The 27,865-nt window shown below is 41.3% G+C and overlaps 1 protein-coding gene and 1 pseudogene across 6 annotated transcripts in view; one reads left to right on the forward strand and one right to left on the reverse strand.

Moving 5' to 3' along the window:
- The window catches only part of ITGAM (integrin subunit alpha M), a 57,572-nt gene that overhangs the window by 24,294 nt on the left and 5,413 nt on the right, over positions 1-27,865 (reverse strand). For all 6 annotated transcript variants that reach the window (XM_036118983.2, XM_036118982.2, XM_036118986.2 and 3 more), the window contains exons 3-12: positions 18,630-18,733; positions 18,261-18,331; positions 17,999-18,116; positions 11,709-11,839; positions 11,118-11,263; positions 10,247-10,400; positions 9,058-9,208; positions 8,341-8,414; positions 1,411-1,540; positions 972-1,114 (exon numbers count right to left, since the gene is read on the reverse strand). In XM_036118983.2, coding sequence (XP_035974876.1) covers positions 972-1,114; positions 1,411-1,540; positions 8,341-8,414; positions 9,058-9,208; positions 10,247-10,400; positions 11,118-11,263; positions 11,709-11,839; positions 17,999-18,116; positions 18,261-18,331; positions 18,630-18,733 — 1,222 coding nt within the window. The remainder of the gene's footprint in view (positions 1-971; positions 1,115-1,410; positions 1,541-8,340; positions 8,415-9,057; positions 9,209-10,246; positions 10,401-11,117; positions 11,264-11,708; positions 11,840-17,998; positions 18,117-18,260; positions 18,332-18,629; positions 18,734-27,865) is intronic.
- LOC118552520 (prefoldin subunit 4 pseudogene) lies at positions 11,903-12,403 on the forward strand (annotated as a pseudogene).

Below are 27,865 nucleotides of genomic sequence, written 5' to 3' on the forward strand. Positions count from 1 at the left end.
AGGGGTAGAGTTTAGTGATTCATCAGTTGCATATAACACCCAGTGCTCATTACATCAAGTGACCTCCTTAATGCCCATCACCCAGTTACCCAACCCCCCACCCACCTCCCCTTCAGCAACCCTGTTTGTTTCCTATACTTAAGAGTCACTTATGGTTTGTCTCCCTCTGATTTTGTCTTATTTTATTTTATATTCTTTTTCTTTTCTGTTATTTTTCTTCTTTTCTTTCTTTCTTTATGAAAGTGAATATTCTTGTTTTATTTCCAATTTTAGGGGGGAATGTTCTCTTATTTTTTAGTGTGATGTTAGCTGGACTTTTTTTTAGGTTTTATTTATTTATTTATTTATTTGAGAGACAGAGTGAGCGAGAGCATGAGCGGGTGGAGGGGGGAGGCAGAGGGAGAAGCAGACTCCCTGCTGAGCAGGGAGCCTGACATGGGGCTCAATCCCAGGACTCTGAGATCATGACCTGAGCCGAAGGCAGATGCTTAACCAACTGAGCCACCCAGGTGCCCCTGGACCTTTTTTTTTTATAAAAAAAAAGGGGCGCCTGGGTGGCTCAGTTGGTTAAGTGACTGCCTCCGGCTCAGGTCATGATCCTGGAGTCCCAGGATCGAGTCCCATGTTGGGCTCCCCACTCGGTGGGGAGTCTGCTTCTCCCTCTGACCCTTTCCCCTCTCATGCTCTCTCTCACTCTCTCTCTCTCCAATAAATAAATAAAATCTTTAAAAAAAAAATCCCTCCTTCTGTGCCCCTGTCCCCCCACTCACACTCTCTCTCTAAAAAAAGAAAAGTGAGGACACAACATTCTCAAATGCAAAGCTTATTCCTGTGACTTTCCAGCTCAAAGCCCTCTGAAACCTCCTTTACAAAACTCTGACACACATGGCACCTGGTGATGTCCATCCTGGAATCTCAGCCCCCAGGGTGCCTCTGTTTGCACATTTGTGCTCCACATTCTCTGCACTTACCTGGCTGCCCTTGATAACAGCGTTGTTCTCCCAGGTACCAGCATTCTCTCTGAACATCACCACCAGGCCAGTGTGCTGATATCGAGGCGCCCCAAGAACCAGGTTTTGTACCCTGCTCCTCAAGATGACTTCAGCAGCATAACCTGAAGATGGTGATCTGAGAAGGTAAGTGCTTTCCTTCACAGACCCTGCCCCCTCTGAGAGACCTATCCCTTGAGTAGGGGCAATGCAGTGGCCCCATGCTTAGTAGGTGGGGATAACTGGACCCTGCACAATATTCCCCTTTGTTATGGAAATTAAACGGAATTAAATGGAAATTTTGAAATTTCTGTCTTTAAAGTTATTCCAAGGGCCCACGAAAAATCCAATGATATATATGTTAATTGAGTTATAGCATATCCTGACCCCTTCTTAAAGTTACCCTACCCTTTCCACTTACCCAAGTAAGCATCGTTCATGTCTGAATCTACCCTGGTTGTGTTGATGAAGGTAAATTTATCCTTTGACACATGAAAAAAGGCTCCACCAGCCCAGTCAAAGCTCCCCACAGCACCTAGCAAGAGACCATTCTGGAAAACAGGGTAGAACAAGATTGAGCAACCTGCAACTTCAGTGCAATCTTTATCAAAATTCCAATAGCATTCTTCACAGAAATATAACAAACAATCCTAAAATTTGTATGGAACAACAAAAGACCCCAAATAGCCAAAGCAATTTGGGCAGCCACTGTGGAAAACAGAATGAGGTTCCTCAAAAATTTAAAAATAGAATTACCATTATTATCCAACAATCCTACTTCTGAGGATTTATCCAAATTAAATGAAAACACTAACTCAAAAGATATCTACACTCCCAAGTTCATGAAGCATTATTTACAATAGCCACAACATAAGGGCACCTGGGTGGCTCAGTCAGTTGGTCGTCCAACTCTTGATTTCAGCTCAGGTCATGGTCTTGAGGTTGTAGGATTGAGCCCCATGTTTGGCTCCATGCTGAGCATGGAGTTTGCTTGAGATTCTCTCTTTCCCTCTGGCTCTGCCCCTCCCCCCACTCACACCCACTCGCTCTCGCTCTCTGTTTCAAAATAAAACCATGAAAAAAATTTAAAAAAACAATAGCCAAGATATGGAAATAATCTAAGTGGAAACATCAATGCATGAATAAAGAAAATGTGATATATAACACAATGGAATATTTCATAAAAAAGAAGGAAATCCTGCCATTTGTGACAACATGTATGGACCGACCTTGAAGGCATTTTGCTAAGCGAAATAAGTCAGAGAAAGACAAATAGGGTATGATCTCACTTATATGTGGAATTTAAAAACAAAACAAAACTGAATTATATAGATGCAGAGAACAGATTGGTGGTTGCAAAAGACAATGAATGGGTTGGGAGGGTAGGCAAAATGGGTGATGGTAGTCAACAGGTACAAATTTCCAGTTATTAAATAAATAAATGCAGGGATGTAATATAAAGCATAGTGAGTATAGTTAATAAAATTGTAATGTATATTTGAAAGCTGCTAAGAAAATAAATATTACCAAGAAGCAGTCCCAAATGGAGGCTATAAAAATGAGAATGAATGAGGCAGAAGAGCAACTCAGTGATATAGAAGATAAAATGATGGAAAATAAGGAAACTGAAAAGAACATAGAAAGAGGGTGCGTGGGTGTCTCAGTCGGTTAAGCATCTGCCTTCAGTTCAGATCATGATCCCAGGGTCCTGGGATCAAGTCCCGCATTGGGCTCCCTGCTCAGCGGGGAGCCTACTCTCCCTCTGCTTGTTGCCCTCCCCCCCCCCCCGCTTGTACTCTCTCTCTCTCTCTCTCTCTCTGTCAAATAAATAAATAAAATCTTTAAAGAGAGAGTGAGAACTACTGAATAACAAAGGGGGGACTTAGAGAACTCAGCAGTTCCATAAAGTGAAGTAATAGCTGGATAATAGGGGTCCCAGAAGATGAGGAGCAGGAGAGAGGGGCAGAAGGTTTATTTGAACAAATTACAGCTGATAATTCCCCTAATCTGGAGAAGGAAACAGGCATTCAAGTCCAGGAGGCACAGAGAACCCCCTTAAAATCAATAAAAATAGGGCAACACCTCAGCATATAATAATGAAGCTTGCAAATTTCAGAGATAGACAGAAAATCCTGAAAGCAGCTCGGAACAAGAGGTCCCTAACCTCCAAGGGTAGAAACATCAGGCTGTCATCAGATGTGTCCAGAGACATACATGGCAGGCCAAAAAGGACTGGCATGACATATTCAACGTGTTAAATGGGAAAAATATGTAGCCAAGAATACTTTATCTAGCAAGGCTGTCATTCAGAATGGAAGGAGAAATAAAGAGTTTCAGGACAAACAAAAACTAAAGGAATTTGTGAACACTAAACCAACCCTGCAAGAAATATTAAAGGGGATCCTCTGAGTGAAGAGAGAGCCCAATAGTAACAAAGACCAGAAAGGAACAGAGACAATCTACAGAAACAGCAATTTTACAGGTAATACAACAGCACTAAATGCATATCTTTCAATAATTAATCTGAATGTAAATTGACTAAATGCTCCAATCAAAAGACACAGGGTATCACACTGGATTAAAGAAAACAAGACCCATCGATATGCTGCTTACAAAAGACTCATTTTAAACCCAAAGACACCTCCAGATTGAAACTGAGGGGTAGAGAAGCATCTATTATCCAAATGAACATCAAAAGAAAACTGGGGTAGCAATCCTTATATCAGACAAACTAGATTTTAAACCAAAGACTGTAATAAGAGATGAAGAAGGACACTGTTCCATAATAAAAGGGTCTATACAACAGGAAGATCTAACAACTGTAAATATTTATGCTCTGAACTTGGGATCAGCCAACTATATACACCAATTAATAACAAAATTAAAGAAACACATTGATAATAATACAGTAATAGTAGCGGATGTTAACACCCCACTGACAGCAATGGACAGATCATCTAAGCAGAAGATCAACAAGGAAACAAGGGCTTTGAATGACACACTGGACCAGATGGACTTCACAGATATATTCAGAGCATTTCATCCTAAAGCAGCAGAATACGCATTCTTCTTGAGTGCACATGAAACATTCTCCAGAATAGATCACATCCTGGGTCACAAATCTGGTCTCAACTGGTACAAAAAGACTGAGATTATACCATGTATATTTTCAGAGCACAATGTTTTAAAACTTGAAGTAAACCACAAGAAAAACTTGGGAAGGAACACAAATATATGGAGATTAAAAAATCATCATACTAAAGAATGAATGGATCAACAAGGAAATTAAAGAATTTTGAAAAAATACATGGAACTAAATGAAAATGAAAACATGACAGTTCAGAAGCTTTGGGATGCAGTATCTATCAATAGAGACCTTCCTCGTGAAACAAGAAAAGTCTCAAATACACAAGCTAACATTACACCTAAAGGAGTTGGAAAAAGAACAGCAAATAAAGCCTAAATCCAGCAGGAGAAGAGAAATAATAAAAATTAGAGCAAAAATCAATGATATAATTTTTTTTAAAAAAAAGCAGTAGGGCGCCTGGGTGGCTCAGTTGGTTAAGCGACTGCCTTCGGCTCAGGTCATGATCCTGGAGTCCCGGGATCGAGTCCCACATCAGGCTCCCTGCTCAGCAGGGAGTCTGCTTCTCCCTCTGACCCTCCTCCCTCTCATGCTCTCTGTCTCTCATTGTCTCTCTCGCAAATAAATAAAATCTTAAAAAAAAAAATTTTAAAAAAAAGCAGTAGAACCAATCCACTAGGAGCTGGTTCTTTGAAAGAATTAAGATTGATAAACCCCTAGCCAACTTATCAAAAAGAAAAGAGAAAGGACCCAAATAAATAAAATCATTAATGAAAGAGGAAAGATCACAACCAACACCGAAGAAACACAAACAGTTATAAGAACATATTATGAGCAACTATTGCCAACAAATTAGGCAATTTGGAAGAAATGGATGCATTCCTAGAAACATAAACTACCAAAACTGAAACAGGAAGAAATGGAAAATGTGAAGAGACCCATAATCAGCAAGGAAGTTGAAGCAATAATCAAAAATCTCCCAACAAACAAGAGTCCAGGGCCAGATGGCTTCCCAGGGGAATTCTACCAAATATTTAAAGAAGAATTAATACCTTTTCTTCTGAAGCTCTTTCATAAAATAGAAAAGGAAGGAAAACTTCAAACCCATTTTATGAGGCCAGCATTACCTTCATCCCAAAACCAGACAAAGACCCCACCAAAAAGGAGAATTACAGACCAAAATCCCTGATGAACATGGATGCAAAAATTCTCACCAAGATACTAGCTAATAGGATCCAACAGTACATTAAAAGGATTATTCACGGGGTGCCTGGGTGGCTCAATTGGTTAAGCGGCTGCCTTTGGCTCAGGTCATGATCCCAGGGTCCTGGGATCGAGTCCTGCATCAGGCTCCCTGCTCCCCAGGAAGCCTGCTTCTCCCTCTCCCTCTCCCCCTATTTGTGTTCCCTCTCTCTTCGTCTCTCTGTCAAATGAATAAATAAAATCTTTAAAAAATAAAATAAAATAAAAGAATTATTCACTATGACCAAGTGGGATTTATTCCTGAGCTGCAAGGGTGGTTCAACATCCACAAATCAATCAATGTGATACACCACAATAATAAAAGAAAGGACAAGAACCATAAGATCCTCTCAACTGATGCAAAAAAACCTTTGACAAAATTCAGCATCCTTTCTTGATTAAAATTCTCCACCCTTTAGGGATAAAGGGAACATTCCTCAACATCATAAAAGCCATATGTGAAAGATCCACAGTGAATATCATCCTCAACAAGGAAAAGCTGAGAGCTTTTTCCCTAAGGTCAGGAACATGACAGGCATGACCACTCTCACCACTGTTGTTCAACATAGTACTGGAAGACCTAGTCTCAGTGATCAGATAACAAAAAGAAATAAAAAGCATCCGAATCAGCAAAGAAGAAGTCAAACTTTCACTCCTCGCAGACAACATGATATTCTATGCAGAAAACCCAAAAGACTCCACCAAAAAGTGCTAGAACTGATATAGGAATTCAGCAAAGTTGCAGGATATAAAATCAATGCACAGCAGTCATTTGCATTTCTATACACTAACAATGAGGCAGAAGAAAAAGAAATCAAGGAATCAGTCCCATTTACAATTGCACCAAAAACCATAAGATACCTCAGAATAAACTTACTCAGAATAAACTTAACCAAAGAGGTAAAGGATCTGTACTTTGGAAAAACTATAGAACATTTATGAAAGAAATTGAAGAAGGCACAAAGAAGTGGAAAAACATTCCATGCTCATGGATCAGGAAAACAAATATTGTTAAAATGCCCATTCTACCTAGAGCAATCTACACATTTAATGCAATCACTATCAAAATACCATCAACTTTTTTCACAGAGCTGGAACAAATGACCCAAAAATTTGTATGGAACCAGAAAAGACCCTGAAAAGCCAAAGAAATATTGAAAAAGAAAACCAAAGCCGGAGGCATCACAATCCAGACTTCCAGCTATATTACAAAGCTGTAATCATCAAGACAGTATGGTACTGGCACAAAAACAGACACATAGATCAATGGAACAGAATAGAGAACCCAGAAATGGACCCTCAAGGCCAACTAATCTTTGACAAAGCAGGAAAGAATATCCAATGGAAAGAGACAGTGTCTTCTACAAATGGTATTGGGAAAACTGGACAGTAACATGCAGAAGAATGAAACTGAACCACTTTCCTATACCATACACAAAAATAAATTCAAAATGGATGAAAGACCTAAATGTGAAACAGGAATGCATCAAAATCCTAGAGGAGAACACAGGCAGCAACCTCTTTGACCTCAGCCACAACAACTTCCTGTTAGACATGTCTCCAAAGGCAAGAGAAACAAAAGCAAAGATGAACTCTTGGGACCTCATCAAAATGAAAAGCTTTTGCACAGCAAAGGAAACAATCAACAAAACTAAAAGGCAACCTATGGAATGCGAGAAGATATTTGCAAATGTCTTTTCAAATAAAGGGCTAGTATCCAAGATCTATAAAGAACTTATCAAACTCAACACCCAAAAAACAAAAAATCCAATCAAGAAATGGGCAGAAGGCATGAATAGACACTTTTCCAAAGAAGACATCCAGATGGCTAACAGAACATGAAAAAATGCTCAACATCACTGGGCATCAGGGAAATACAAATCAAAACCACAACGAGATATCACCTCACACCAGTCAGAATGGCTAAAATGAACAACTCAGGAAACAACAAATGTTGGCAAGGATGTGGAGAAAGAGTGTGGGTGGGAATGCAAACTGGTGCAGCCACTCTGGAAAACAGTATGGGGATTCCTCAAAAAGTGAAAAATAAAGCTACCCTACAACCCAGGAACTGCACTACTTGGTATTTACCCAAAGGATACAAACATCATGATTCGAAAGGGCACATGCACCCCAATGTTTATAGCAGCAATGTCCACAATAGCCAAAATATGGAAAGAGCCCAGATGTCCATCCACAGATGAATGGATAAAGAAGATGTGGTATACATATACAATGGAATATTACTCAGCCATAAAAAAGAATGAAATCTTACCATTTGCAATGATGCGGATGGAACTAGTGGGGAATTATGCTAAGCGAAATAAGTCAGAGAAAGACAAATACCATATGATTTCACTCACATGTGGAATTTAAGAAATAAAACAGATGAACATAGGGGAAAGGAAGGAGGGAAGGAAAAATTAAATAAGATGAAAATAGGGAGGCAAAGCATAAGAGATACTGAACCTAAGGAAACAAACTGAGGGTTGCTGGAGGGCAGGTTGGGGGGGAAGGGGTAATTGAGTGATGGGCATTAGGAGGGCACTTGATGTAATGAGCACTGGGTGTTATATGCAATTGATGAATCACTAAATTCTTCCTCTGAAACTAATAATACAGTATATGTTAACTAAATTGAATTTAAATAAAGAAATTTTTAATTTTTTTAATTTAAAAAAGAAAATAAATCTTTAAGTTTTCATCACAAGAAAAAAATTTTTGTAACATATGTAGGGATGAATATTAATTAGACTTATTGTAGTGATCATTTTGCAATATATACATATATCAAATCATTATGTTGTATACCTGTATGACATCATACCATATACCCATATCCATATCATATATCCTCAACAATAACAACAACAAAACAGGATTGATAAGGAAAAGAAAAGGGACCACTGCTCCCCATCAAAGAAGTGCCTCCCAACAAGTACTCATTGCAGATAAAAGCCCCCAGACCCTTGCATGTCTTCTCCTTCCTCTTGCCCAATCCCAATTTAATGAAGGACCACTTACAGGGGTGATGGCAGCACTGAAGCCTTCCTGAGACATCTCATGCTCAAAGGAGCTGGTACTTCCTGTCTGAGTACCTGTGAGGAGGAGAGCCTTCTACATTAAAGAAAGCAGAAGAACTGGAACTCAAATGCTATGGTGACCAGACAAAAGGAGGTTCAGATGGCAGCTATTTGAATTAGAAAGCATATACCCCTTTTATAGAGATGGTGGCTATTTGGCTCCAACTGGTTTTTGCCACATGGGAATGCAGTCTAATCTTCCAACTTTTTAAGACAAACCATAAATCCAGATTGTATATGACCCTTCCCCCAGTGTTTTAAATTCTTTTAATCAGTAAACATTTATTGAGCACCCTCCATGTACCAGGCACTATTCTAGACACTGGAGATATAGCAGTGAATCAAACAGACAAATGTTGGCAACATATCCAAATTCTTGGAGAAATACTGTCTGAGGTTTGGCTCCCCTACCCTCCAATTTTCCAGCCTACAGCCAAGGCTTGCAAAGTAAAGATAAAGTCTAGATCCTTTGATTTCAAAGGAAATGACCAAGTGAGGCCAGAGCTGCTGGGAACTAGAGGAAGTAGAGAGAGAGTTGAATTGATCCTGAGTCAGGATACCAAGGGTTAGGAGGGTCTAGTTTCTAGAAGGGAAATGCATGTTGGAGGGTAAGGGGCTGCCTCTGGAGCTGCTGCAGGAATGCAGAACCTTAGCTTACCCTCAATTGCAAAGATCTTTTCCTGAAGCTGGTTTTGAATGGTCTTCAGAGCTTCAAAGTTATTCACCCGGAACACATGATCACGAGGAGGCTTGGATGCAATGGTATTAAGCTCTTCACGATTTTTTGCAGCGTTGAAAGCATCGCCCACCTGTTACCAAGGAATAGTGGCCAAATCAGTCACCATCTGCAGTTAGCAGTCTCATCCAGCAAAGAAAGTTCTGCAGGAAAAGAATCTGAAACAGTATCTGTCAAATGAGGGAATGCACCAGAAGGCCCCTGGGACAGGGCCACCAAGTATAGTAAAACAGGTTGTGCACTGCATGAGGCATTCTGTCAAGGGAGTAATTAGCAGCTAAAATCCAGCTTTTGGTCCTTTTGCTGTGTCATGCCCAGCACATGTGTGGGGCTGACCTCTCCCCAGAGTAAAGGGAGTCTTTTCCTCTATATGAAGCAGTTTCCTACTTGTCAAGCCATGCACCGATGATGATACCTTTTTCTATGTCATACAAGGTACTGTGGTAGTTTGATTACACTGATGATCCCAATTCTTTACCCTTTCCTATATCCAAGCCCTTTCCCCCAAAACTTTGCTGTATCCTCTTACTCATAGCAGAGTAATCTGCCCTGCTTATGTCTCTGGGTGCAGCCATGTGTCTTGATAATATCCATTAGCATAATATCCATGATGCAGAAAGAGGCTTCAAAAAGTGCTTGCAACATTTCCATTTGCTCTTTTGTTCCTCTGCCTTCACCATGAGGATATGCCCAGGCTGGCCCATGGGAGGATAACACAGGGAGCAGAAGAACCAAGTTACCCCACTTGTTCCAGCCATTCCAGTCCAGCAAACAGACATAACTGGCAACTCTCAGAAATGGAGAGAGTTCAGCCAAGATCAGCAGAGCTGCCAACCAACCTTCAAATGAATACAGATGTACGAGTGAGCCAGTCAAAACCAGAAAAATTGCCCCGCAGAACTACAGACTCATTTAGTGTTTTAAAGACTGAATTCTGAGATAATTAGTTATACAGCCTCATTGTAACAATAGTTAACTGATACAGGCCCATATGGGCTAGCAATGACCCTTGGCCCACCCTGGTTTTAGGGATATTTTCAAACTGAAGGAAGGGTGTATCCAAACAGAAACCCTCCACAGAAGCATCAGGCCAGAGAGCCACATTTCCTACCCCAATGACATAGCGAATGATCCCCTCTCTGTCTGCTTCAGGGATGACATCCTTGTAGTCCAAGGGATCGCCAAACTTTTCTCCATCTGTGATGACAACTAGGATCTTAAGGGCATTCTCCCGGGCTCCACTACTGCTATGAAACAGTTCTCTTCTGTCCAGGGAAGAGGAAAGAAAAGTCAACTGTGAATAGACAGAGATACTCTTAATGCTAGGGAGGGAATGTCAGCAGTCACAGACACAGATGCAGCTAAGAGGAGTTCGGGCTCCCCTGGAATGAACATTGAGATGTGGCTGCCCCAAGACCTGGAAAGGCAGCAAGAGAAAGGAGAAGCGTGGAAGGAAAGGAAATCCTCACTGCCTTTATATACTTTTGCATAGACTGATTTTTTTTTTAGCTATTATTCCTCTTAAATTAAAACAAAATTTAAGCTTAATGCACCCTCACAAACCTTTCCTGGTTTGATGCAAAACTCTATAGCTCATCTTCCTGAACTTTTGTCCCAACCTCCACCCTCACCTCTACACACACACACACACACACACACACACCAGAGTGAACTTCCAAAACAAGATATGGTGACATCTTCTCACTGCTTAAAACATTCAGTGGATCCCCACTCACTTTCCAGTTGCCTTAAGTGACCTGGCCTCAAATGATCTCTGTAGCTTCCCTCTAACCTTACCCTCACATCTCCCCTTCACTCCTACCTTTACTCACAACTTGTATTTCATGAGTGTACCATGAAAAGTCCCTCCTCCACCTTTACTCATGTCCTTCACCCCAACCCTGTCTGAACAATCCCCTTCATTCTTTGAATCCCAGCAAAAAAATATCACCTCCTCCTTCCATCCTAAGCAGAGAGCTTACACTACTTTGCGGATTCCTGTGGCAGTGTGTGTCCTCCCGTACAGCTGTCTTATTGATTTCACCAGAAATTCTGGGTCAGGGTTTTTCTTGAACTGATTGAAGGTGAAATGAGTCTGGAAGTCTTCAGAGAACTGCATCAAAGAAAACTGGGAACAGGCATCTGGCATTACATTGGAGAAAGTGACCCTCTTCCCACTTACCCATCTCCCAGGAAGCCCTACATAAATCTTGAAACATTCCAGTCTCCAAATCCCTCCAAATTCTACACTGTCCCCAGTCCTTCTGCCTCACCAGGACAGAGATCTGCCATCAGCTCCCACTTCTAAGTATTAGAACTCAGCCCGAGATGATATGTTTTATCTCCCATACCAACCCTTATCAATTAGTCAGAGCTGCTTGCTTTACAGAGGGCTGGAAGAAGCTGAGGCTGCATCCATACAGAGCAGGAAAGAGAATCATGAAAGAAAACCATGATCAATTGGCAATTTGACAATGTCTGCAATAGAAGTAAAAGCGGAAAGTGGCGGCCTCGTTGCCATGTATTTGCCAGCATTATATGAGCTATTTTCTAACCTACCCATATGCCCTCACCAAGGTTTTGGACTTCTTGGATTGATTCATCACAGTTGAGACAAAGTTCTTCATCCGCTGAAAGTCACTCGGGATGATGCTACCAGAGCCATCAATCAAGAAGGCAATATCACTGTCCTGCCGAGGGCACTCTTGGGGAACAAGAGAAAGAGCATGAACTAATTAAGTACTTGAGACTGGGGTTCATTTTTTGCATGTCAGCTCTCTGCTAAGCAGTGAAAATAAAAGGTAAACAATATGCAACCCATGTTCCAAGCTTAATAAAAACATGGACACAATCCCAAGATCACAGCCACCAAGAAGAAGGCATCTGCCAGAAAATACCGATGTTACTTTTGAAGATCAACAAAAGATAAACAAATTTTCATGGAATACAAGGAGAATCCCATAACTGAAGGAAGAAATAGAAGTAAAAAAGAAACAACTACAAAATTCAGAAGATGCTTGTAAGGACATCATGCTTGCAGATAGATGACTACTGCTTAATGATACCTTATCAAACTGGTGATGTTTTCATTAGCCATTCACAAGAATAAACACAAGAAATGCTAGGAGAAGCAAAGAAAAATTTGCAGGAAGAAATTGATGCCTTTGAATCTAGAGTGGAATCAATTTAGCAGGTGTTAGCATATTTAAAAGTTCAATTATATGCAAAATTTGGGAGCAAAATAAACCTTGAGGCTGATGAAAGTTAAACATTTTATAATACTTTTTAAAATTTGTTTAATAAACTTGAATGTTGTTTCATACAATTTGAAATATGGATGAAGTATAGAGAATTTTGGTTAATTCTGCCCAAGGAAGTCAGGAAAAGTAGTGATATGAGAGCTAACTCTGAGAATGAGAAATAATTTGCCAGAAATACAAAGAGAAATATAGTAAAAAAAATGAATAGTACATATAACAATATGCTGGATGTCCTCCTCCCTTCTGTCCCCAGCCCCAAATCCACTTTCTACCCTCCTCCAATCTGCTCTGCACCCCAGGAAGTCAGCCACATGGACCCCATGCATTTTGGGTTTCTTTGCCCTCTGATTTCTATTTGGATTTGCCCAATTAGGAGCCTCAACAGAAGACTGGAGGGAGGGAAGAATGAGATCAGAGTATTCTCCCTGTACTCCCTCCCTGGAAGGTTGCTTTGGGCCAGCTGTGACCCTCAGTGGAAGATCACTGCTCCTTCAAGGAGGCACACTCCTGACAACTCTCTCCTCTTCTGAATTCTGGTTACTTCTCCCTCTCCTTGTCCAATCAGCCTAGGAGTGGAAACAGTTCTGCTGCTGCTTGCCCTGGGTTCCTGGATCATCTACTGTAGTTCCCTAAGACTCTATCAAACCTTTAAAATTAGTCCCTTTGAAAATAAACCCTTCTCAAATTATTCTAACTGGAGTGTACCATCTATTCCAGTCAAAACCCTGACTGATACAAAGGAAATGAACCTAAAATAATTCTGCAGAATTGAGGAATGGAAATGGCACTACTAAGATAAATCTGTGTGATGAGAATGGAGATGAGCCTATGTCATTAAGCACAGGAAAGTTGGGAAGGGCCTCTCTATCCAAAAAAAGAAGTTTGACTTTATACCTTAGGCAGTGGAAAGCCACTGAAGTTTTCTTAGAAAAGGGGGTGAGGTGATCTTTTTTGTATTTAGAAAGATTACTGTAGCAATGAAAAGTTTCTAGCCACTCTATTCACGATTGCCAAACATTGGAAACAACCCAAACATCTTTCAATGTGTGAACAAATGAACTTGTGACTGGGACTGTGGTAAATCTATGCAATGGAATACTATTTGGCAATAAAAATGGAAAGAACTACTGACACACACAACAACATGGATGAATTGCAAATACATTATGCTAGTGAGAGAAGCCACTCTCAAAAGGTTATAATTCCATTTATGTAGCTTTCTTGAAAAGACAAACTATATTGTGATGGAGAACAGATTAGTGAGTGCCAAGGGCTAGGATGGAGGGGGAGAAGGCAACTAACTATAAAGAGATAGCACCAGGGGCCCCTGGGTGGCTCAGTCAGTTAAGTGCCTGCCTTCGGCTTGGGTCATGATCCCAAGGTCCTGGGATCGAGCTCCATGTTGGGCTCCCTGCTCAGTGGGGAGTCTGCTTTTCCCTTGCCTTCTGCCTGCCATTCCCCCTGCTTGGACTTTCTCTCTCTGTGTCAAATAAATAAAATCTTTTTTTAAAAAAAGAGAGATAGAATGAAGGATTTTTTTAGGGGAGTGACAGAACTCTTGTATTCTGTTCATGTTGGGGTTTTTTTTTAAGATTTTATTTTTAGGGATGCCTGGGTGGTTCAGTCAGTTAAGTCTGCCTTTGGCTTGGGTCATGATCCCAGGGGCCTGGGATGGAGTCCTGCATTGGGCTCCTTGCTCAGTGGGGAGCCTGCTTCTCCCTTTGCCTGCTGCTCCCCCTGCTTGTGCTCTCTCTGACAAATAAATAAAATCTTTTTTAAAAATATTTTATTTTTGGGCACCTGGGTGGCTCAGTTGGTTAAGCGACTGCCTTCGGCTCAGGTCATGATCCTGGAGTCCCTGGATCGAGTCCCGCATTGGGCTCCCTGCTCGGCAGGGAGCCTGCTTCACCCTCTGACCCTCCCCCCTCTCATGTGCTCTCTCTCTCTCTCTCATTCTCTCTGTCTTAAATAAATAAATAAAGTCTTTAAAAAATATATATATATTTTATTTTTAAGTAATCTCTACAACCAGCATGGGGCTGGAACTCACAACCTGGAGATCAAGAGTCACATGCTCTACCAACTGAGTCAGCCAGCCACCCCATGTTCATGTTGTTTTTTGTGAAAATCTATACATACCTTAAAATTCAGGGAACTGTACACTAAAAGAAAAAAGGCCAATTTTACTGTATGATCTTTGAAAAAATAAAATTACCCCCAAAAAAGTATTGGCTTTTTTTTTTTAATTTTATTATGTTATGTTAGTCACCATACAGTACATCACTGGTTTTGATGTGGTGATCCACGATCCATTGTTTTCATATAACACCCAGTGCTCCATGCAGTACATGCCCTCCTTAATACCCATCACCAGGCTAACCAATCCCCCCTCCCCCCTCCCCTCTAAAACCCTGTTTGTTTCTCAGAGTCCATAGTCTTTCATGGTTCATCTCTCCCTCCAATTCCCCCCCCCCCCGTTTTTCCCTTCCTTCTCCTAATGTCCTCCATGCTATTCCTTATGTTCCACAAATAAGTGAAACCATATGATAATTGGCTTTCTCTGCTTGACTTATTTCACTTAGCATAATCTCCTCCAGTCCCATCCATGTTGATGTAAAAGTTGGGTATTCATCCTTTCTGATGGCTGAGTACTATTCCATTGTATATATGGACCACATCTTCTTTATCCATTCATCTGTTGAAGGGCATCTCGGCTCTTTCCACAGTTTGGCTATTGCAGACAGTGCTGCTATGAACATTGGGGTGCATATGGAGTATTGGCTTTTTAAAAATAGATAAGCAGATTCTAACATTTATATGGAAAACATACAAAGAAAATTAACCAGAAAATTTTTTGAAAATCTCGAAGATATGTTAAATGAAAAGAATCAAGTGTGTACAACATGCTACCATTTGTGGCACAAAGTGAAGACTACAGATATGTATATGTTTGTGAATATAGAGTATCTCCAGAAGACACAAGAAACTGGTAACTGGTTGAATCCCAGAAAGAAAACAGTAGGCTGTGGGAACCAAGAGAGAGAAGTATTATGTGCTTTGAATTTTGAATCATTTTTAAAGAACTGAAAATGTTTTTTAGAACGAAAAGTATGGAATCCTGAGAGTGAGGACTGAAGACAGAAATGTGAGGGTAAGAGCTGAAGCCACAGAACTGAATGTAATTGGGCAGGAAGAACACATGGACAAGAATAGAAGCTGTAACCTGGTACCCCTACACATGCAAAAAAGGCAGAGGAAGATGGCCTCGAGATGAAGTTTAGCAGAAGCCCTTGGCAGGGGAAGAAGCAAGAGGGAAGGAGGGAGAGGAGGGGGGAGTGGAGGAGAAGGGAGGAGAGGGGAGAAATCTGGAGCCAAGGTGTCTGGCGAAGGAAGAGATGATCTGTAGGTCACATCAGAAAAGTCAGCAAACATGAGCACAGAATAGAGATTTGGCATTTAGGGAGTCACAAATGCCATTGGCAAGAGGAAGATTTATATGATGGTTGGACAGAAGCCAGATGTCAGACGGTGAAGAATGGTGATATGGGGGAAATGGAAACAAGAGGAGAGAACTCTTTCAAGAAGTTTGGTGGGGAAAGAAAGGAGAAATAGCAGAAGATGTAGAAGAGACCAGGGAGAAGAAAGGATATTTTCATTGCTATCAATTTTGGTGATTGGTTGTTTTTAAGATATGGGTAAGTGTGAGCATGTTTACATTCAAAGGAGGGGGAGAAATTTAAGCTCCTGGAGAGAAAGAATGATTGCGGATGTGGGCTTTGAGTTGGTGATGTGATAAAGCCTCAAAACCCCAGATAGGGGGCGCCTGGGTGGCTCAGTCATTGGGCATCTGCCTTCGGCTCAGGTCATGATCCCAGGGTCCTGGGATCGAGCCCCACATCAGGCTCCCTGCTCCGTGGGAAGCCTGTTTCTCCCTCTCCCGCTCCCCCTGCTTGTGTTCCTTCTCTCACTGTCTCTCTCTCTGTCAAATAAATAAATAAAATCTTTAAAAAAAAAAAAAAAGCCCAGATAGAAAAGTGATTCATGGAAAGGCAGACAGTCAGGGAGACACTGCCAAAAGTGGTACCATTGCAAAAATTTGAACAAGGAGAAGGGGTAAGCAGAGGGAGTTCATCCCTGACAACCTTGATTTTCTTTGTGAAGAAGGAAGGAAAGTTATCTGTTGAGAGTAAAGTACAAAGGAGCAGAGCTCGAGGGAAAAAAAAAAAAACTATCAAAGGAAGATATATCTGCCCTTGGTAACAGAACCAACTTGAAGACAAGCAAAAGGATGGCCAAGCAGTTGAAGACAGAAGTGGCAGAAAGCAGCTTGAAAAAAAGATACAGTCACTCACTCACTCTCTTTCAATCAAAAAATGTTTGGGGAACAAGGATGTGATAGGCAGCCACCAAGGTGGTGCACAAGGTTCTCAACCTCCTGGAAATAACATCTTCACATAGTCACCTTCTCTTGAGTGGGAGATGGACTTTTTGTCTCACTTCAAAGGAACATAAGATGGCAGAAGTAATGTACTATTACGCTTGAGATTAGATTATGAAAAGACTGATTTCTTTCTTGGGTATTTTCTCTCTCTCTGGCTCTCCTACTCCCTTGTTTACTCACTCTGAGGGAAGTCAGCTGCTCTAGGAGGAGCAGATGTAAGCTGCTTTATAGGGAGCCTCATGGGACAAGCAACTGAGAGAAGCCTCCAGCCAACAGCCAGTGAAAACTGAGGTCCTCAGTCCAACAATCTTGTAAATGAGCTTGGAAGTGGATATTCTTCCCCCAGTCAAGCCTTTAGATGAGAGCACAGCTCCAGTTTAACAAATTAACTTCAATTTCATGAAAAACACTGAGGCAGAGGCACCCAGCTAAGCCATGCCCAGATTCCTGATTCACAGGAACTGTAATATAATTAACGTTTATTGTTTTTAGCTGCTAAGTTTAGGGCAATTTGTTAAGCAGCAATAGATAAAAGAGCATAGAGCAATGAACAAAGTAGGCAGTATCCCTGCTATCATGAAGCCTACATTCTAGAAGAAAACACAGAAAACAAGTAAAATATGTATATACAGATATGAAGATGGTAAAGTGTGACAATGTGGTAGGAAGTAATGGTGGAAATGATAAGAGCCACTCAGGAAAGGCCTCTTTGAAGAGGTGACATTTGAGCTGACAATAATGGGTTGTCAGCTAAGATCTGAGGGAAGAGCATTCCAGGCTGAAGGAATAGTAAGTGTAAAGGCCCTGAGGCAGGGACAGCTTGGTGTCATTCTTGGAGAAGAAAGGCAGCCAGAGTGCCTGGAGCACAGTGGCTGAAGTAGAAAAGTTGGGAGAGCCTCAAAGGCTATGATCAGGAGACTCGGGCACTTACTCTAAGGATGATGGGGGGGATAACATCTCACAAAGACGAGTGGCTATATCAGGACTTTTCTTAAAGTTCAAGACCATCGCATCTCCCCCCACTGTCTCTGTTGGAGCCCAATTCCCTCCGGCTTCTGCACCTAGACCTCTAAGTCAACTCTCAGGCTGTAAACAGCCCCCATCCCAGTTCTGCCCTTACCCTTACATTGCCCATCTGTATTCTCTGCCAAAAGCCACCTACCTCTGAGCTTCTCTGGGAAAGTCTGGGGCTGCTGCCATAGGTTGGATCCAAACAGGAAGCATAAGCCGTTCACATAGGTGTTCTCATTACAAGTTTGGTGCACAGTGGGGCCACAGGCCTGGGGAAGTTGCAGGTGGGAGGGGTTGTTCCTGCTTCCTGTCCTTTCACCCCAGCACCTCTACCCTCCACAGACCACAGCCCCAGCAGCCATGGGCCCCTGACTCCCTCCCTCAGGACACTCCCATGACCAAGGACAACTCACCAGCAGTCGGAAAGGGCTGGTGGCAAATGCCAGAGACAGGCCCAGAGACATGTTCACCGCTTCCAGGGGGACTGAGGAGACATATATACATGGTCACCTTCATGGAGTAAAAGGGGTTCTGTGAAGGTGAACAGAGGTCACTTTGACCTGAGAGACATGGAGACCTGACAGGTCAAGGAGGAACCCAAGTCCTAGGAAAGGAACATGAACAGGGTACCTGAGGATGTCTGAGGTAGAGTCTGTATGCACAGAGGCTGGGGAGCTGAATACCTGGGCCCCCAACCACACACCTCCAAAACAAAAGGAATGCCTGGCAAGTACATACAGGTGGAAACCTAGCCCTGGGTCCCGGGGGGGGCAGTGACTCACCCTGCAGGTGGATGGACTCACACTTGCCCGTGCTGTAGTCACACTGGTAGAGGCCACCTGTTCGGTTGGCAGCCTTTATCTCCTGGGGGGCTCCAACCACAAACCTGGGGGTGGGGGGGATAAGGTAGGAACAAATCACCTCAGGGACAAGAGAAAACTCTGACATGTGGGGAGAGAAGGAGACCATAGAAGTTCGGCCACCCAGAGGAAAGTGAGGAGAGCCAACCCTCACATATACTTACCAATTCCCAGAAAGGGAAGAAAGACTCAGCAAAGAAAAAAGTGGGAAAATTTTAAATCTTGGAAGGGGAAGGGCTCTCTAAGAATGACACAAAACCAAGAAGTCATTTAAAAGCTGTTGAATCCTATATTATACACCTAAAACTAATATAACACTGTATGTTAACTATACTAGAATTAAATTTTTTTAAAAAATGAATAAATTCAACCACAGACCACAGTCATTTTAAATAAGTTTCTGTATGTGATATCAGGGAAATGCAAATCAAAACCCAATGGGGGGGCGCCTGGGTGGCTCAGTCGTTAAGCGTCTGCCTTCGGCTCAGGTCATGATCCCAGGGTCCTGGGATCGAGCCCCGCATCGGGCTCCCTGCTCGGCCAGGAGCCTGCTTCTCCCTCTCCCACTCCGCCTGCTTGTGTTCCCTCTCTAGCTGTCTCTCTCTCTCTGTCAAATAAATAAAATAAAATCTTTAAAAAAAAAAAAACCCAATGCGGGGGGAGGAGCAAGATGGCGGAGGAGTAGGAGACCTGGATTTCGTCTGGTCCCAGGAATTCAGCTGGATAGGGATCAAACCATTCTGAACACCTATGAACTCAACAGGAGATCGAAGAAAAGAATAGCAACAACTCTCTGAACAGAAAAGCGACCACTTTCTGGAAGGTAGGACGTGCGGAGAAGTGAATCCGAGGCAATATTTGGGAAGATAGACGATGGGGGAGGGAGCCTCCATCAGCCGCTACCAGCAACTGATAGAGCCGCAGAGCACAAAATCGGAACTTTTAGAAGTCTGCTTCGCTGAGGGACGTCGCTCCAATGGCTAAGCGGGGGTGGAACCCTCGCGGGACAGTGTGGTCTCAGGACCCTCGGGGTCACAGAAAGACCGGGGGTGCCTGAGTGCAGCAGAGCTCCCAGGTATCAGAGCGGGGAAGCCGGCTGCAGAGACGGAGCCGAGGAGCGGGCTCTCAGCTCGGGGTTGCCATAAACCATGATCCGCGGCACAGTCAGGCCGCTGCTCCTCCAGCAGGGACCCAACAAGCAGCAGATCCGGGGAGACTCCCCTTCCTCCCCGGGGAGGAGCGGCGCAGGAGCGTACCGCAGGGATCTGCTGGGTTTGGAGACTCCACACTGAGCCAGGTGCCAGAGATAAAAACACTCGGTCACAGGCCAAGTGAGCACGGAGTGCAGCTGGAGACCAGGGAGACGGGAGTGATTGACTGCTTTTCTCTGGGGGCTCACTGAGAAGCGGGGCCCCGAGTTCTCGGCTCCTCTGGGGCAGAGATTGGGAGGCCGCCGTTTTCACTCTCGTCCTCCAAAGCTGTACGGAAAGCTTGCAGGGAACAAAAGCTCCCGAGAGCAAACCTGAGCAGATTACTTAACCAGGACCGGCGAGGGCGGGACAATTCTGCCTCCAGCAAAGACATTTGGGAACCATGGCAACAGGCCCCTGCCCCAGAAGATCAGCAAGAACAGCCAGCCAAGACCAAATTTACCAATCAATGAGAATGGCAGAACTCCAGCACTAGGGGAATACTGCACATAGAATTCATGGCTTTTTTCCATGATTCTTTAGTCTTTCAAAGTTAATTTTTTTTAACTTTTTTGTTTGAATTTTTCTTTTTCCCTTTTTCAACCAACATCTTATCAATCCATTTTTAAAAAAATCTTTTTTATTTTTCATTTTTAGAGTCATATCCTATCCCTGCATAGTAGTTACTCTTATTTTTAGTATATATATATATATATATATATATATATATATATATATATATATATAAGTTGTTCTCTCTTTAAAATTTTGGGATACAGTTTCTTCTAACAGATCAAAATATACCCTAAATCTCTAGTGTATGGCTTTGTTCTAGTCTCCTGCCTGATCATATTCTCTCCCTTTTTTTTTTAATCCTCTTCTTTCTTTTTTCAACCAACTTCTTATCTTATCAATCCCTTTTATAAAATCTTTTATAATTTTCATCTTTACAGTCATATTCCATCCCTTCGTCATATTAACCCTTATTTTTGTACATATATAAGTTGTTCTTTCTTTAAAATTTTGGGAGGCACTTTCTTCTAACAGACCAAAATACGCCCAAAATCTAGTGTGTGGCACTGATCTATGCACCAGCCTGATCATTTTTGATCATATTCTGTTTTTTTGTTTTGTTTTGTTTTGTTTTTGTTTGTTTTTATCTTTTTCTTTTTCTTTTCTTTTTTCTTTTCTCTTTCCCTTTCTTTTCCCCCAGTTTCAGGTCTTTTCTGATTTGTTTAGTGTATATTTTCTGGGGACATTGTTACCCTGTTAGCATTTTGTTCTCTCATTCATCTATTCTCCTCTGGACAAAAAGACAAGACGGAAAAAATCACCTCAACAAAAAGAACAAGAGGCAGTACCGACTGCCAGGGACCTAACCAATACGGACATTAGTACGATGTCAGAACTAGAGTTCAGAATGATGATTTTAAAGATACTAGCTGGGCTTCAAAAAGGAAGGAAGTTATTAGAGAAAACCTTCTGGAGAAATAAAAGAACTAAAATCTAACCAAGTCGAAATCAAAAGGGCTATTAATGAAGTGCAATAAAAAATGGAGGCTCTAACTGCTAGGATAAATGATGCAGAAGAGAGAATTAGTGATACAGAAGACCAAATGATGGGGAAAAAAGCAGCTGACAAAAAGAGAGATAAACAACTACTGGATCACGAGGGCAGAATTCGAGAGATAAGTTATACCATAAGATGAAACAATATTAGGATAATTGGGATCCCAGAAGAAGAAGAAAGAGAGAGGGGGGCAGAAGGTATGTTGGAGCAAATTATAGCAGAGAACTTCCCTAAGTTGGGGAAGGAAAAAGGCATCAAAATCCAGGAGGCACAGAGAACCCCTCTCAAAATCAATAAAAATAGGTCAACACCCCGACATCTAATAGTAAAACTTACGAGTCTCAGAGACAAAGAGAAAATCCTGAAAGCAGCTCGGGAGAAGAGATCTGTAACCTACAATGGTAGAAACATTAGATTGGCAACAGACCTATCCCAGAGACCTGGCAGGCCAGAAAGGACTGGCATGATATATTCAGAGCACTAAATGAGAAAAAAATGCAGCCAAGAATACTATATCCATCTAGGCTGTCACTGAAAATAGAAGGAGAGATAAAAAGCTTCCAGGACAAACAAAAACTAAAGGAATTTGCAAACACAAAACCAGCCCTGCAAGAAATATTCAAAGGGGTCCTCTAAGCAAAGAGAGAGCCTAAAAGCAACATAGATCAGAAAGGAACACAGACAATATACAGTAACAGTCACCTTACAGGCAATACAATGGCACTAAATTCCTATCTTTCAATAGTTACCCTGAATGTAAATGGGCTAAATGCCCCAATCAAAAGACACAGGCTATCAGATTGGATAAAAAAACAAGACCCATCGATATGCTGTCTGCAAGAGACTCATTTTAGACCCAAAGACACCTCCAGATTGAAAGTGAGGGGGTGGAAAACCATTTACCATGCTAATGGACACCAAAAGAAAGCTGGGGTTGCAATCCTTATACCAGACAAATTAGATTTTAAACCAAAGACTGTAATAAGAGATGATGAGGTACACTATATCATTCTTAAAGGGTCTATCCAACCAGAATATCTAACAATTGTAAATATCTATGCCCCTAACATGGGAGAAGCCAATTACAGAAGCCAATTAATAACAAAAGCAAAGAAACACATCAACAACAATATAATAATAGTAGGGGACTTTAACACACACACACACCCCCAATGTAATGGACAGATCATCTACGCAAAAGATCAACAAGGAAATAAAGACTTTAAATGACACACTGGACCAAATGGACTTCACAGATATATTCAGAACATTCCATCCCAAAGCAAGAAAATACACATTCTTCACTAGTGCCCATGGCACATTCTCCAGAATAGATCACATCCTAGGTCACAAATCAGGTCTCTACCAGTACAAAAGGATTGGGATCATTCCCTGCATATTTTCAGACCCCAGTGCTTTGAAACTAGAACTCAATCACAAGAGGAAAGTCAGAAAGAACTCAAATACATGGAAGCTAATGAGCATCCTACTAAAGAATGAATGGGTCAACCAGGAAGTTAAAGAAGAATTTAAAAAATTCATGGAAACCAATGAAAATGAAAACACAACTGTTCAAAATCTTTGGGATACAGCAAAGGCAGTCCTAAGAGGAAAGTATATAGCAATACAAGCCTTTCTCAAGAAACAAGAAAGGTCTCAAATACACAACCTAACCCTACACTTAAAGGAGCTGGAGAAAGAACCGCAAATAAAACCTAAACCCAGCAGGAGAAGAGAAATAATAAAGATCAGAGCAGAAATCAATGAAATAGAAACCAAAAGAACAGTAGAACAGATCAATGAAACTAGGAGCTGGTCCTTTGAAAGAATTGACAAGATTGATAAACCCCTGGCCAGACTTATCAAAAAGAAAAGAGAAATGACCCAAATCAACAAAATCATGAATGAAAGAGGAGATCACAACCAACACCAAAGAAATACAAACAATTATAAGAACATATTGTGAGCAACTATATGCCAGCAAATTAGATAATCTGGAAGAAATGGATGCATTCCTAGAGATGTATCAACTACCAAAACTGAACCAGGAAGAAATAGAAAACCTGAACAGACCTATAACCACTAAGGAAATTGAAGCAGTCATCAAAAATCTCCCAACAAACAAAAGCCCAGGGCCAGCTGGCTTCCCAGGGGAATTCTACCAAACATTTAAAGAATTAATACCTATTCTTCTGAAACTGTTCCAAAAAATAGAAATGGAAGGAAAACTTCCAAACTCGTTTTATGAGGCCACAATTACCTTGATCCCCAAACCAGACAAAGACCCCATCAAAAAGGAGAATTACAGACCAATATCCTCGATGAACATGGATGCAAAAATTCTCTCCAAATACTAGCCAATAGGATCCAACAGTACATTAAAAGGATTATTCACCATGACCAAGTGGGATTTATCCCTGGGCTTCAAGGTTGGTTCAACATCCGCAAATCAATCAATGTGATACAATGCATTAATAAAAGAAAGAACAAGAACCATATGATCCTCTCAATAGATACAGAAAAAGCATTTGACAAAGTACAGCATCCTTTCTTGATCAAAATTCTTCAGAGTATAGAGATAGAGGGTACATACCTCAATATCATAAAAGCCATCTATGAAAAACCCACAGTGAATATCATTCTCAATGGGGAAAAACTGAGGGCTTTCCCCCTAAGGTCAGGAACACGGCAGGGATGTCCACTATCACCACTGCTATTCAACATAGTATTAGAAGTCCTAGCCACAGCAATCAGACAACAAAAAGGAAGAAAAGGCATCCTAATCGGCAAAGAAGAAGTCAAACTCTCACTCTTTGCAGATGATATGATACTTTATGTGGAAAACCCAAAAGACTCCACCCCAAAACTGCTAGAACTCATACAGGAATTCAGTCAAGTGGCAGGATATAAAATCAATGCACAGAAATCAGTGGCATTCCTATACACCTACAACAAGACAGAAAAAAGAGAAATTAAGGAGTCGATCCCATTTACAATTGCATCCAAAACCATGAGATACCTAGGAATAAATCTAACCAAAGAGGCAAAGGATCTGTACTCAGAAAACTGTAAAATACTCATGAAAGAAATTGACGAAGACACAAAGAAATGGAAAAACATCCCATGCTCATGGATTGGAAGAACAAATATTGTGAAGATGTCAATGCTACCTAGAGCAATCTACACATTCAGTGCAATCCCTATCAAAATACCATCCACTTTTTTCAAAGAAATGGAACAAATAATCCTAAAATTTGTATGGAACCAGAAAAGACCCCGAATAGCCAGAGGAATGTTGAAAAAGAAACGCAAAGCTGGCAGCATCACAATTCCGGACTTCAAGCTCTATTACAAAGCTGTCATCGTCAAGACATTATGGTACTGGCACAAAAACAGACACATAGATCAATGGAACAGAATAGAGAGTCCAGAAATGGACCCTGAACTCTATGGTCAACTAATCTTCAACAAAGCAGGAAAGAATGTCCAATGGAAAAAAGACAGTCTCTTCAACAAATGGTGTTGGCAAAATTGGACAGTCACATGCAGAAGAATGAAACTGGACCATTTCCTTACACCACACACAAAAATAGACTCAAAATGGTTGAAAGACCTAAATGTGAGACAGGAATCCATCAACATCCTAAAGTAGAACACAGGCAGCAACCTCTTCGACCTCAGCCGCAGCAACTTCTTCCTAGAAACATCGCCAAAGGCTAGGGAAGCAAGGGAAAAAATGAACTATTGAGACTTCATCAAGATACAAAGCTTTTGCACAGCAGAAGAAACAGTCAACAAAACCAAAAGACAACCGACAGAATGGGAGAAGATATTTGCAAATGACATAACAGATAATGGGCTAGTATCCAAAATCTATAAAGAACTTCTTAAACTCAACACCCAAAGAACAAGTGATCCAATCAAGAAATGGGCAGAAGACATGAAAAGACATTTTTCCAAAGAAGACATCCAAATGGCCAACAGACACATGAAAAAGTGTTCAACATCGCTCGGCATCAGGGAAATTCAAATCAAAACCTTAATGAGATATCACCTCACATCAGTCAGAATGGCTAAAATTAACAAGTCAGGAAACTACAGATGTTGGTGGGGATGCAGAGAAAGGGGAACCCTCCTACACTGTTGGTGGGACTGCAAGCTGGTGCAGCCACTCTGGAAAACACTATGGAGGTTCCTCAAAAAGTTGAAAATAGAGCTACCGTATGATCCAGTAATTGCACTACTGGGTATTTACCCCAAAGATACAAATGTAGTGATCTGAAGGGGTATGTGCACCCCGATGTTTATAGCAGCAATGTCCACAATAGCCAAACTGTGGAAAGAGCCAAGATGTCCATCGACAGATGAATGGATAAAGAAGATGTGAGATATATATATATATATATATATATATATGTGTGTGTGTGTATATACACACACACACACACACACACACACACACACACACACACACACAATGGAATATTATGCAGCCATCAAAAGGAATGAGATCTTGCCATCTGCAACAACGTGGATGGAACTGAAGGGTATTATGCTGAACGAAATAAGTCAATCAGAGAAAGACATGTATCATATGACCTCACTGATATAAGGAATTCTTAATCTCAGGAAACAAACTGAGGGTTGCTGGAGTGGTGTGGGGTGGGAGGGATGGGGTGGCTGGGTGATAGACACTGGGGAGGGTATGTGCTATGGTGAGCGCTGTGAATTGTGTAAGACTGATGAATCACAGACCTGTACCTCTGAAACAAATAATACATTATGTGTTTAAAAAAAAAAGAAAAGAAAAAGATAGCAGGAAGGGAAAAATGAAGGGGGGAAATCGGAGGAGGGGACGAACCATGAGAGACTATGGACTCTGAGAAACAAACTGAGGGTTCTAGAGGGGAGGGATGAGGGGATGGGTTAGTCTGGTGATGGGTATTAAAGAGGTCACGTTCTGCATGCAGCACTGGGTGTTATTTGCAAACAATGAATCATGGAACACTACATCAAAAACTAATGATGTAATGTATGGTGATTAACATAACATAATAATAAAAAAAAATTTTTTTTAAATAAGAGCATTGCTAAATCCAAAAAAAAAAAAAAAACCAATGAGATATACCTTACACCTGAAGCATGGCTAAAATCAAAAAAACACAAGAAACAACAGGTGTTGAAAGGATATGGAGAAAGGGGAATCCTCTTGCACTGTTGGTAGGAATGCAAACTGGTGCAGCCACTCTGGAAAACAGCATGGAGGTTCTTCAAAAAGTTAAAAAATAGAACTACCCTACATCCAGCAATTGCATTATTGGGTATTTGCCCAAGGAATACAAAAATACTAATTCAAAGGGATACATGCATCCCAATGTTTATACCAGCATTATCTACAATAGCCAAACTATGAAAAGAGCCCATATGTCCATCGATTGATGAATGGATAAAGAAGATGTGGTATATTGAGGTGCATGACTGGCTCAGTCAGTGGAGCATGTGCCTCTTGATATTGGGGTTGTGAGTTTGAGCCCCATGTTGGGTGTAGAGATTACTTACAAATAAAGCCTTTAAAAAAAAAAGAAGTTATGGTATATACATACAATGGAATATTACTCAACCATAAGAATGAAATCTTGCCATTTACAATGACATGGATGAGCTAGACAATATTATGCTAAGTGAAAGAAGTCGATCAGAGAAAGACAAATACCATATGATTTCACTCATATGTGGAATTTAAGAAGCCAAGCAAATGAGCAAAGGGACCAAAAAAAAAAAAAAAAACCAGGCAAACCAAGAAACAGACTCAACTACAGAGAACAAACTGATGGTGACTAGAAGGGAGAGGGGTGGGGGGATGGATTAAATAAGTGATGGGGATTAAGGAGTGCACTTCTGATGAGCACCGGGTGTTGTATGGAAGTGTTGAATCACTATATTGTACACCTGAAACTAATATAACACTGTATGTTAACCACCTGGAATTTAAATTAAAACCTTTTAAATTTTTTCTATATGTGCAAGTGGCCAACAGACACATGAAAAAAGTGCTCTACATCACTGGGCATCAGTGAAATACAAATCAAAACCACAATGAGATACCACCTCACACCAGTCAGAATGGCTAAAATTAACAAGTCAGGAAACAACAAATGTTGGTGAGGATGTGGTGAAAAGGGAACCCTCTTACACTGTTGGTGGGAATGCAAATGGTACAGCCACTCTGGAAAACAGTATAGAAGTTCCTAAAGAAGTTAAAAATAGAGCTACCCTATGACCCAGCAATTGCACTACTAGGTATTTACCTCAAGATACAAACATAGTGATCTGAAGGGGTACCTGCACCCCAATGTCTATAGCAGATAGCAGCAATGTCCACAATAGCCAAACTATGG

Source organism: Halichoerus grypus, chromosome 6 (genome assembly GCF_964656455.1).
Source record: "Halichoerus grypus chromosome 6, mHalGry1.hap1.1, whole genome shotgun sequence".
Classification (NCBI taxonomy): domain Eukaryota; kingdom Metazoa; phylum Chordata; class Mammalia; order Carnivora; family Phocidae; genus Halichoerus; species Halichoerus grypus.